At 35.4% G+C, this 12,580-nt stretch overlaps 1 protein-coding gene across 1 annotated transcript in view; it reads left to right on the forward strand.

Annotated features, from left to right (window-relative positions):
- LOC106872940 (ubiquitin-protein ligase E3C) overlaps positions 1–12,580 on the forward strand; it is a 78,103-nt gene that overhangs the window by 45,301 nt on the left and 20,222 nt on the right. Inside the window, exons 13-19 of the mRNA XM_014920117.2 lie at positions 660–916; positions 3,043–3,147; positions 5,276–5,345; positions 6,468–6,565; positions 8,434–8,575; positions 9,143–9,387; positions 10,486–10,610. Of these exons, the coding sequence (XP_014775603.1) occupies positions 660–916; positions 3,043–3,147; positions 5,276–5,345; positions 6,468–6,565; positions 8,434–8,575; positions 9,143–9,387; positions 10,486–10,610 (1,042 nt within the window). The remainder of the gene's footprint in view (positions 1–659; positions 917–3,042; positions 3,148–5,275; positions 5,346–6,467; positions 6,566–8,433; positions 8,576–9,142; positions 9,388–10,485; positions 10,611–12,580) is intronic.

The raw sequence follows: 12,580 nt of genomic DNA on the forward strand, positions 1-12,580 counted from the left end.
ATATATATATATATATATATATATATATATATATATATATATATATAGTCCAACCCATGCTAGCATGGAAGGCGGACGTTAAATGATGATGATATATGTATGTATATATATTTATATATACATATATGTATGTGCATATCTTTATATATATATATATATCTTCATCATCATTTAGCATCAGTTTTCCATACTAGCATGGGTTAGACAGTTTCACTAGAACTGATAAGGCAGAGAGCTGTACCGGGCTCCAGTCTGGGCTGGGTTGGCTTGGTTTCTATGGCTGGATGCCCTTCCTAATGCCAACTACTCCAAGAGTGAAGTGGGTGTCTTGTACATGTCACTATCATGGGTGCCTTTATACTTGTCATGTATGTGTGTACGTGCATACTTATTTGTTTGATGCAGTGTTATCTTTATTAAGTATTTAAAAGTTTATTTTATTATTTTGTGTCTTTCATTTCATATCAGATAATTCTTTTCACCATAAGAGTATTTGATTTAATAGTTTTGAAGAGTTTTGTTGTCGTATCAGTTTTCTCCATAATTTAGCAATATTTATGAATATTCTGATAATCAGTCTATTGGTATTCTAAATACAATACAAATTAGAAGATATTTTGTTAGCTAAAAAATTTTTTAGTCCTGTTTTTTTTTTTTAGAAAAACATTTTTCTATTTCAGTGGAATTCAAGGATGAACGTGTAAAAAAATCTACCAGTATGCCTTTTTCTCTCAATGAACTTGTGCCAATGAGTTTAACTTTGCGTGATATATGTTTAGGAATTATTGAACTTGCAAGCCCAGAATCAAAAGTGTTTTTAAATAAAGATTATCAACAAGCATTTAGTAAAACCGGTATTCAAGTTGCTAAAGAAGAGAATTTACTTCGGACTCAACTCTGGCGGCATTTATTTAAAGTAAGTTAGATTTCAGTACTTTTTTTTTTTCATCCCTAAGAGATTAATTTCTTATCATGCATGGTCTGCTATTAATTGCTTCTTGTCAATTTTTACAATGAACTATTCCAAAAAAGCCTTTATAATATATATGAACACAAATACCTTAAGTCAACAAGGTAGTGGAGTAAAAAAAACTCTTTGCTTTTAAAATAGGTTTATTATCATCATCATCATCATCATCATCATCATCATCATCATTTAACATCCGTTAACCATGTTGGCATGGGTTGAACAGTTTGACCAGTTGGCAGCTGGGGAGCTACATCAGACCCCAGCCTGATTTGACATGATTATTACGGCTGGATGCCCTTCCTAACACCAGTCACCTTTGAGAGTGTAATGGGTGCTTTTACATGCCACCAACATGGGTGCCAGTTGCATGACACCAATATCTGCCATCACTACAATTTCACTTGGCTTGATGGGTCTTCTTCTCAAGCACAGCATATTGCCAAAGGTCTCGGTCATTTGTCATTGCCTCCATGAAGCCTAACACTCAAAAGGTGCTTTTTATATGCCACTGGCACAGATGCTAGTTACGTGCCACCAGCACAGGTACTAGTTACATGATTTATCACTTAAAGACTTCATATGTTGCTTTCTTTTCCCAAAAAATAAATAGCCATCTTTATAGCACACTTAATATATACCCAGTCAATAGGGCAGTTATTGCAGTATTTGATCTGGGATAGCAAAGTGAAGGCACATGGCTCAGTGTTTAGAGCATCGAGCTTATGATCATGAGGGTGTGAGTTTAATTCCCAGACTGGGTTGTGTGTTGTGTTCTTGAGCAAGACATTTTATTTGATGTTGCTTCAGTTCACTCAGCTGTAGAAATGAGTTGCAATGTCACTGGTGCCAAGCTGTATCGGCCTTTGCCTTTCCCTTGGATAACATCAGTGGCGTGGAGAGGGGAACCTTGTATGCATGGGCGACTGCTGTTCTTCCATAAACAACCTTGCCCGGACTTGTACCTGGGAGGGGAACTTTTAGGTGCAATCTCATAGTCATTCATGACCAAAAGGGACCTTTACTGATCTGGAATTGTATCTCTTATGGACTCATGGACTTGCAAATTCATAAAAAGTGCTATCTCAGGATAAATACTGCTGTAATTGGCCTCTGGACAGTGTCTATACATTTAGTATACTATATATATGGCTAGTTTAAGTAAATGCTTCTTCAATTGTATATACCAAATTTTTGATAAGTTGGGTGGCTTTTTGCAACATCAGTGAATGTTTTAATCACTTAAAAGCCAAAATGCATCTGGTGCTCTTGCTGGTCACTACTAGGATAAATTTTTCTCTCCTCTCTCTCATATTTATTGGGTTTTTAGCAAGTCCGTAAGTGATACATCTCAAATCAAATACTGCAGTAACTGGCCTATCAACAATGTATATACATTAAGTATTCTATGTAAACAGTTATGTTTGAGTTTAACCTTTTGAGACACCCAGTGTTTTGGTATATGTAGTCAAAAAGACCAACATTTTTTTCTATTGAGATACATCTACTGAAAGATGATCTCTGATTAGCCATTACACTTCAAAACCAGTCATTCGCAACATTTGTTCCATTGGGCCAATGGACCAGCCTCCAAGTCCTTTCAGCTTGTATCACTAGGGCCAATCAATCAGCCTGAGTGTCCCAAGAGGGTTAATATTGTCTCAATTGCATATACCAGAAAAAAAAGAAGTTCTTTGATCATCAGTACCTTTAATGCCAATTTTAGTCATGTTTTTCTTCTTTTAACCCATTACCTCCCATAATTCTATTAACTGGAATTTTTTTTATGAAACTTTGATTTCTAGTATAAAACAGCCTTAGAAACACACTGGAATGATCAAAATAACATTTAAGATAGAAATAAGCGAGATATTGGGTGAAAAATTAGCAAACCTCATTTGAATATCAGAGAAATATACCTAGTAGATATAGCAAAAAGGTTAGATATGTGTAAATATTGACAGATAATTACGAAATTTGTTATTTTTAAGTGATCTCATATGAGATCACTGGTAGGTAATGGGTTAAGTTGAACGATATGACAGCTGTTTGTTATTGTTTTTCTTTCTTTTCAGTCAATCTCTACACTAGTAAAGCAGTTACATTCAAGGGATACCCGACGTCAATTCTGCCCTACAAATCATTGGTTGGCTGACCATATACATATACGTACTGATAAGGTAAACCTTTTTTCTGCTAATTTAATATTATAGCTTTTGCTGAAGTGGTGAGCTGGCAAATTCATTGGCACACCAGGCAAAATGCTTAGTGGCGTTTCTTCCGCCTTTACATTCTGAGTTCAAATTCCACAGAGGTCGACTTTGCCTTTATTTTGTGGGGTTGATAACATAAGTACCAGTTGAGCATTAGGGTCAATGTAGTCGACTTTCCTCCTCCCCTGAAATTGCTGGCCTTGTGCCAAAATTTGAAACCTGTATTATAGTGTTTGCTGTAATACATATTATTTATATTTTTTTTAATATATTTTGATGAGGTTTTCTTTTTTCTATGTTACCATTGTTTGAGCCACATATGAATTCAGACAAGTATTTTATCTTGAGATAATTTTCTTAAACATAATTCTTTTAAATATTTTCTCTCAGTACACTAAAAAAAATTAAGATTTTTAATTTTATCAGAATGAACTCTTTTGACATAGTCTTTCATCTTTAGGCTTCATAGTACTGTTACTAAAAGCTTTCTTCCACACATCAGATACATAGACATTGTTGATACAAATAATGATATAAATTCGAATTTTAAATATTCTTACAAATACTGCCAGCAATTTTTACTAGTGATAGTTGCTATTGTGGATGCAAAATTAAAAAAAAAAAATAAATAAAAAGAGTAAACTGAAAATTGCTTGACATTGAAACCACTCTACTATAAAGGGGCAATAAATTCACACTAGTATGGAGCATCTCTCTGTTACAATGTTTACATGAAAAGTGTGCACTTGTCCTTAATTGGCTCATCAATCAACCAGCATGTTTACTAGATGTGTGCCAACAATATGATAAGGCAATTTGAATTTCCATATTATATTTCAGATGAACCTTTTTATATTGAATCTTATCCACTGTGAAAAAACAGTTCACTAATAGTTCAGCACCCTTATCAGAATTGTTTCAGGTGTTTTATCAACCCCTTGGATAGTCACGTAGATTCCCCCACCCCCATTTACCACTTTGCTCCTTCCTGTTCTACACATGCACACAGTGTACTTGCTAGAATTAACAACCAAGTCTTTCTCAAATCACAACCTATCATTTCAAAATGAAAACAGCACATTGAATTGTGTAGTCCTATGTACACTGTGTCTGAAAAAAAAGTAGACAGGATGGTCATTTGAATGCATTTGATTAGAAATTTGCCAAATCAAGACTCTATTGGGAGTCTAACCAACATCATCAATAGTCAACACTGTTTTCGGTTGGGTTCAATGTTTGTTTTTTGTTAGATCTATGGTTATTACAATCAAATATTCTTTCTGCTGTTAACTTTTCAAATGTGAAACTAGTTGGTTAACTTGACCCTGTTTTTTTTCTTTTTCTTTTTTTATATTTTTATAGAGGCTTAGTTGTTATTAGTCAGAAGAGAAAGGGCGGGGTCACCTAGATTATTTGGAGTAAGTGGAGAAGTTCTCCAACCAATATTGTCTGATTATTTGCAACTATACATTCTCTGCTAACAGTCTACACCTAAGAACAGATATAGTCCTGCAGGCTTCTTTACAATTTCACTCAAAGATTTGGTTGACACAAGTATATGGTAAATGGTGCCATGCTGTAGGATTGAACCCAGAACTGAATGACTGTGAAATTTCTTAACCACTTAACTGTAGCTCTAAAGCATGTAATCAGCAGTTCAACAGCGAATCAACCCAGTACTTAATGTCTTTTTTTTTTTTTTTGAGCCTGGTACTTATTCTATCGACTTCTTTTCCCAAACTGCTAAATTACAGGGGTGTAAACAAACCAACACTGGTTGTCAAGCAATTGTGGGACACAAACACAAACACAAGCCACCCCCATACACACACACACACACTAACACCAGGCTTCTTTCAGTTTCTGCCTATCAAATCCACACACAAGGCTTTGGATGACCCAGGGCTTTACTAGAAGACACTTGCCTAAGATGTTACACAGTGGGATTGAACCCAGAGCCATGTGGTTGGAAAGCAAACTTCTTACCATGCAGTCACACTTGTGCCTTTTTTTTTTTTTTTTGTGAGAAGTTTTTGTAACTGATTTTATATCATATTCCTTCAGTGCATATTTTTTTCTTCTTTCATTATTATAGCTGTATAATTTACAAGCTGCCAACCTTTATAGTCAACAGCCATTGATGCCATATGTACCAAATGATAGTGGTAAGTTAAACATTTTAACTGAACTTTGAGTTTCATAAATACACTTGCAAAGAAGTTACACATCTTTTAAAATTAGCTGAATTTTTTTTCCTTATTGCTAGGAAGACAGTTTATGTATACTCTATGTACAGTTATGTGTTCACTTGTAATAAATATTATTGTTACCTATCTTGATTAAGGCTGGAAGATAACAGAATCATTATCACACCAGAACATAATGTTAAGCAACATTTTTTCTGTCTCTTTATGTTCTGAGTTCACATACCATTGAGGTTGGTTTTACGTTTCATCCTTACGAGGTCGATAAAACAAGTAAGTATTGGTTGAGCTCAGGGGTTGATGTAATCAACTAGCCCCCTCACCCCCAAATTTTGGCTCTTGTGTCAATAGTAGAAAGAATTATCTATATTAACTTGCTATTGTACAGTCAATAGTTTCCTGATTGATAATCATAGTAATAATCCTTTCTATTACAAGCACAAGGCCTGAAATTTTGAGGGAGAGGGATAGTTGATTGCATCAAGTCCAGTGTTCAACTGGTATTTATTTTATCAATAAAATACACCATTTTGAGCGTGGCCGTTGCCAGTACCGCCTGACTGGCCTTCGTAGGATTTTCGAGCGAGATCGTTGCCAGTGCCCCTGGACTGGCTCTTGTGCAGGTGGCACATAAAATACACCATCTTGAGCATGGCTGTTGCCAGTACCGCCTGACTGGCCTTCGTGCGGGTGACACGTAAAAGCACCCACTACACTTTCTGAGTGGTTGGCGTTAGGAAGGGCATCCAGCCGTAGAAACTACTACTACTACTACTACTATTATTATTATTATTATTATTACTACTACTACTACTACTACTACTACTACTACCACTACTACTACTGCAAGCTGGCAGAATTGTTTGCATAATGGTCAAAATGCTTAATGGCATTTTGTCAGTTTTTACATTCTGGGTTCAGATTTTGTCAAGATCTACCTTTCATCCTTTCAGAGTCGATAAATTAAGTTCCAGTTGCGTTGGGGGTCAGTGTAATCAACTTGTCCCTTCCCCGCAAAATTTCAGGTTTTGTGCCTATAATAGAAAGGATTATTATTACTATCAATTATTTATTTTTGTGCAGGTCCAGATTCAGGACCACCACTATCAGGAAGGGACATCTGGAACCTTATCATCCTTACTGAACTGCCATTTGTAGTGCGTTTTACAGAAAGAATTAAGGTATGTTAATTTACAAGTTTAATATCTTATTTAAATTTTAAAATTTATTCTTAATGCATGGCTGTGTGGTAAGAAGCTTGCTTCCCAACCACATGGTTCTGGGTTCAGTCCCACTGTGTGGGATTTTGGTCAAGTGTCTTCTACTATAGCCTCAGGCTGACCAAAACCTTGTGAGTGGATTTGGTAGACGGAAACTGAAAGAAGCTTGTCTTATGTGTATGTGTGTGTCTTTGTATCTGTTTTTGTCGCCTCACCACCACCACCACATGACAACCAGTGTAGGTATGTTACATCCCTATTACTTAGCAGTTTGGCAAGAGAGAACCAATAGAATAAGTACCAGGCTTTAAAAAATAAGTACTGGAATCAATTCATTTGACTAAAAATTCTTCAAGGTGGTGCCCCAGCATGGCTACAGTCTAATGCCTGAAGCAAGTCAAAAGATAAAGATACAATGGCAAAGAATAATTTTATTAGGAATACACATATGATTAAATGATACTGTAGCATCTCCCATTATTCTGGCAAAACTTTTGATATGCAAGGTGAAGTTATGAAAGATTGGGAATAGAAAAGAGTCTGAATCCCAAAGTTCTTTCATGATTTGCTGAGATCAGTAGATAAGCTCTGTTCGGGATTAGGTTACTCATATTTAGAATGTTTGTGATTTGAGAGTGAACTGATGTTGATTCATACACGAAGATATTTTGCTAGTGGTACATGTGTTACAATTACACATGCTTTGTTTGCCTTTAAGCCAAGCAGTTGGTAAACTACAGCCCATAGCTTCATTTCATCTGGCCCATTGACTTTATTGAATATGTGATATTGCATACAGAAATTCTATATTTTCCTTATCTTTGGTTAGTGAACAATAAAATTGAGTATTGGAAAATATATCAAATGTTTCATTTTTGTAATGACCTCAGATGAATCAACATTTTATAGAAATAGAGAAAAGGAGAAAAAAAATGTAAGTTTTTTTCAGTAGTAATATTTTAAGCAATAAATGTTTTCATCTACCTTAATGAATGGAGCCGCAGATACTAACAGCATCTCATGTGAACTGTTGCAATATAGTTTATATGAAACATTGAGTCTGAGAAAGGAGGGAGTGACAAAAAAAAAATGTTTGATTGTCCATTGAGTAAAGCAAGAAAACGAGCAGGTACCACATTTACTCTGAATCCACAATCGCTACCATTTGGCCTAACTAAAATCCTATTAATTCTTCACTGCTTGCCACTTAGGATTTTTATGTCATTAAATGTGTAATGATTCCTTCATTATCACAGGAGATATTTTTAAAAAAAGGCGCTTGTATAATCTTATATGACCATGGTTTCATTTTTTTTTTTTTATTTGCTTTGTGAGAAAAAGAAATATCCATGACCTTTGTTGTCCCTCCCAGGCTGGTGAAATCAATGTGGTAAATGTTCAGTTTGATTTTTTTGTAGGTTGACAGATGTAGAGAAAACATAGACAAGGAAAATATTTTTAAAATCTTGACTTCTAGCAAGGTGGATTGCTTGAGAAGTGTTTTGTGCAGAGTGTGTTGTGTATGACAGAGCAGGGATGTCAAAAGTAGAAGAGACAGCTGCATTCAGTGGATGTGATTTAAGTGGGAAATGTGTGTAGACAACTGTTCCCTGTTTTGAGGGTGCACAGTCGCTGACAAAATTTCTTCCTCTTGATTCCTTTTCAGCTTTTAGTAGTTTTCAGTCAACTCTCGCCTTCGTCAATTAATTAAGCCAAACAAACAAGAACACCTGTTCACTCATTCTCTTCATCCAATTTGATACTGAACTTTTGAAGAATTCTTTCCTAGAAGTTAAAAGCTACATTTTGTGTACCATTATCTTTTTTAGATCCTCCATCAACATGTTAACCAAGATCGAGAAGAACATCAGTCTGAAATGACCAACTTTCAATTAGGATTATCAATTAATATCAAGATTAGAAGAAACTATATTTATGAAGATGCTTTTGAAAAATTATCAGAAGAGAATGGTAGTTATTGATTCTTTTAATATATACATATATATTACTTGTTCTTTGTTTTAAGAGTCAGTAGCGTTCAGACTAACTGGTCAAAAGGCCAACAGTTTGTACTTAGTCATTAATACTGCATTGTGTTCCTCATAAAAACAGTAACTCTTGTTGACTTGGTAGACCTAGCTATAAAATAGGTGCTTTTGGAAGGCCACCGCTCACTGATGTACATAGCAAGATCACTGTAAAGCAAAACTGATTTGTTGGTGATTTGTTGTTGACATTTCAGTTCTCTTGTTAATTGATAGACAGTTCTCTTGTTAATTGATAGACAAGTTTGTTTCAGTAAGAAAGCACCTAAATATATGGAATAAACTAAAGCACAAGGAACATTCTAGTATTATGAATAAAGATTTAAAAAAAGAGAAGTATTATAACAGACTCTGTGTTGTAAAGTATTGTATAATAGTCATTAACCTCAAGGTTGTATTGATTTCTTCATTGAACCTCTTTGATGAAAATTTCTCATATTTTTACAACTTATGTAATGTAATTGCTGTATACTGGAATTTCTCAATAAATCAGAACCAAACCTGAAGCTGCGGTTACGAGTAAGATTGGTGAACTCTGCTGGTATTGATGAAGCAGGAATTGATGGTGGAGGTTTGTCCCGGGAGTTTTTGTCAGAATTACTGAAAACAGGCTTTGATCCTAATCGTGGATTCTTCAAATACACCAATGACAAACTACTCTACCCAAATCCACAAGCGCCAGCCCTTTTTGAAAATTATACAGACCATTATTATTTCCTTGGGAGAATGTTGGGAAAGGTAAAGTACTTTTCATGTTTCACTGGCTTATAAAATAGTACTAAAAATTTAAATGTCTGAGGTGCATTTTGCTGTTGAAATAATGTAATTTTTAAGACTATTAAAACTTATATATAATTTTTTTTATATTTCCATTGTTTCAGTTAGTTCCCTCTCTAATCATTGTCAAGTATCTTATTCCTCCTGAGTGTATATAGTACTAGGCTGAATTTGAGTTAAGAGTTTTTATTTCCAAACTAAAAGTAATGTTCTTATCCACTCAAATTATATCCATTCTAGCATAAAATCTCTGACTCAGAGATCAAACTGATAGTCATCAACATAATAGACTTCTCTACCTAAATTACCTGCCCTTCTAAAAATTATATAGACCATTATTATTTCCTTGCAAGAATGTCATGGGAAATAAGTGTAATTTTTGTTTATTTTATCTATCAAAAACCATACTAGAGCATTGGCTTAAAGGGGAATTGTGAACATAAGGGGTTTTTTTTTCGTTTCTTTTCCTACAAAATCATATTAAAGTAAAGATATTAAATCAAGTACATAGTGACAGTAAAAGATTTTCGATTCTATGAGAAACAATGTTTAACAAATACAGATGAATTGGTGCCTGTTGAGATATTCATTATGTAATTCTTGGCACTTTTCATATTTTGGCAAAAAGAAATCCTGGTTTAAGAGAAATTTTTGGAGTGAATTTAAAGAACTTTTATTAATGTGAATAAGGCACAAGGGAATCCAAAGTTTCTGCCTTCAGTGATATAGTTGTATAATAATAATTTTTTTTTTAATGAAAGAAATGTAAACTAAAAGCAAACAAAAGGCTTGATAGTATTGTGGCAAAAGTAAAACTTAAATTTTAAAATGATGTGAAATGAACTAGGTTTTGTTGGAAAGAACACTTACAGAGTCAAGATACATAGCTGTCTACAGTATTTAATGAAATGACCTGGAGTTGAAGGAGTTGTATTTGGTCTACAGACCAAATAAAAGTTAGTGTTTTTATTGTAAATGATAATATTTCATCAACCTCTTACAAAAGCCAAATCACTTTTCATTATTAATGGCATTGACACATTTTGTTCACTCTTCTAGGCCCTCTATGAAAACCTCTTGGTGGAGTTACCTTTTGCTCAGTTTTTCCTCTCGAAAATTCTGAATCGCCATGGAATTGATCTTGACATTCATCACTTGGCTTCACTTGACCCAGAAATGTACAGGTAAGTCTGTTAATCATGTTAGCAAGGCACATCTCTATGGCTGTGTGTTTAAGAAGTTTGCTTCCCAACCACATAGCTTCAGGTTCAGTACCATTGTGTGGCATCTTGGCTTAGTGTCTTCTCCTATAGCTCCAGGCCAACCAAAGCCCTGTGAGTGAATGTGATAGATGGAAACTAAAAGAAGCCCATTATGTATATGTATGTGTGTTTATTTGTCTCCTTGTATTTACATTGTATGGTTATTGTATCTTTCCTTAATACCAGTTCTCATATTCTACTTGTATCTGCATTAGGTCTGCTTAGGAGATTATTGTGTTCTAGCATATGTGCTGCCTCTTAACTATAGGTGCAGGAGTGGCTGTGTGGTAAGAAATTTGCTTCCCAACCACATGATTCTGGGTTCAGTCCCACTGCGTGGTACCTTGGGCTGGTGTCATCTACTATAGTCTCAGGTTGACCAAAGCCTTGGATTTGGTAGATGAAAACTGAAAGAAGCCTGTCGTGTATATATCATCATCATCATCGTTTAATGTCCGCTTTCCATGCTAGCATGGGTTGGACGATTTGACTGAGGCCTGGTGAAACCAGATGGCAACACCAGGCTCCAGTCTGATTTGGCAGAGTTTCTACAGCTGGATGCTCTTCCTAACGCCAACCACTCAGAGTGTAGTGGGTGCTTTTACGTGTCACCCGCACGAAGGCCAGTCAGGCGGTACTGGCAACGGCCATGCTCAAAATGGTGTATTTTATGTGCCACCCGCACAAGAGCCAGTCCAGGGGCACTGGCAACGATCTCGCTCGAAAATCCTTACACATGTCACGGGCACAAGTGCCAGAAAAGCGACGCTGGGCACAGGTGCTATCCCGATTTCGCTTTCGCTTGCCCCAATAAGTCTTCGCAAGCTGAGTTTCGTGTCCAATGAAGGAGACGACGTTGGCACGGGTGCCATTCATCGAATTTAGTTTGATTTCATTTGCCTCAACAAGTCTTCGCAAGCGGAGTTTAGTGTCCAATGTAGAAAAGGTGCGCATAAGTGGGCTGGCTACACCCCTGGCAGAGACCTTGGATTTAGGTCTCACTTGGCTTGCCGGGTCTTCTCATGCACACATATATATATATATATATATATATATATGTTTGTGTTTGTTCCTCACCACCACCATCGCTTGACAACTGATGCTGGTGTGTTTACGTCTCTGTAACTTAGCGATTCAGCAAAAGAGACCAATAGAATAAGTACTAAGTTTACAAGGAATAAGTCCTTGGGTTGATTTGTTCAACTAAAGGCTGTGCTCCAGCATGGCTGCAATCAAATGACTGAAATAAAAGAATAAAATACTTAATACACATATTCATTAGTATTCTATTGAAACTGCAAGATCAGTATGTAATTGCATATTCCTTATTATGCAATATTTTATAATTACTTTACATTATATACAATTAATGTACACAATACAATATAGAGAATGTGTGCAATGTTTTTTCACATCATTAGTTTTAATTCCTTTGCAAATTAAAAAAAGTAACATCCAAGCTGTAGTTACAATAATATATTATGCTTAAAACTTGGCATAACTACAGAGTTGTACCCCACCAACTTTAGAAGGTCATAACTTTCAGAAAAATGAATATTTTTTAATGAAATTTTCTATGCATATATTACTTATTATGTAGATTCCGAATATACAAAAATTTTCGGTGTTTTAGAATGGGGGTGGGGGACAATTTTCGGAAATTCCAACAGAGTCCACTTAAACTCCTCTTAACTTCCAGGAAAATGAATATTTTTTCCTGAAATTTTCTACAAATATACCTTGATGTATGTACATTTCGACGATGTAGGAATTTTGAAGGAAACAACTGCAGGTTATTTTTGAGAAGCGTTCCCCCACTCGGTGGTGTTTCGGAGCAAGTCGTCCATAATTGTTTCATTTTTCTCTATTATGTACGTATATGCATCCGTAGA

The sequence above is a fragment of the Octopus bimaculoides genome, chromosome 19, assembly GCF_001194135.2.
Source record: "Octopus bimaculoides isolate UCB-OBI-ISO-001 chromosome 19, ASM119413v2, whole genome shotgun sequence".
Lineage (NCBI taxonomy): Eukaryota > Metazoa > Mollusca > Cephalopoda > Octopoda > Octopodidae > Octopus > Octopus bimaculoides.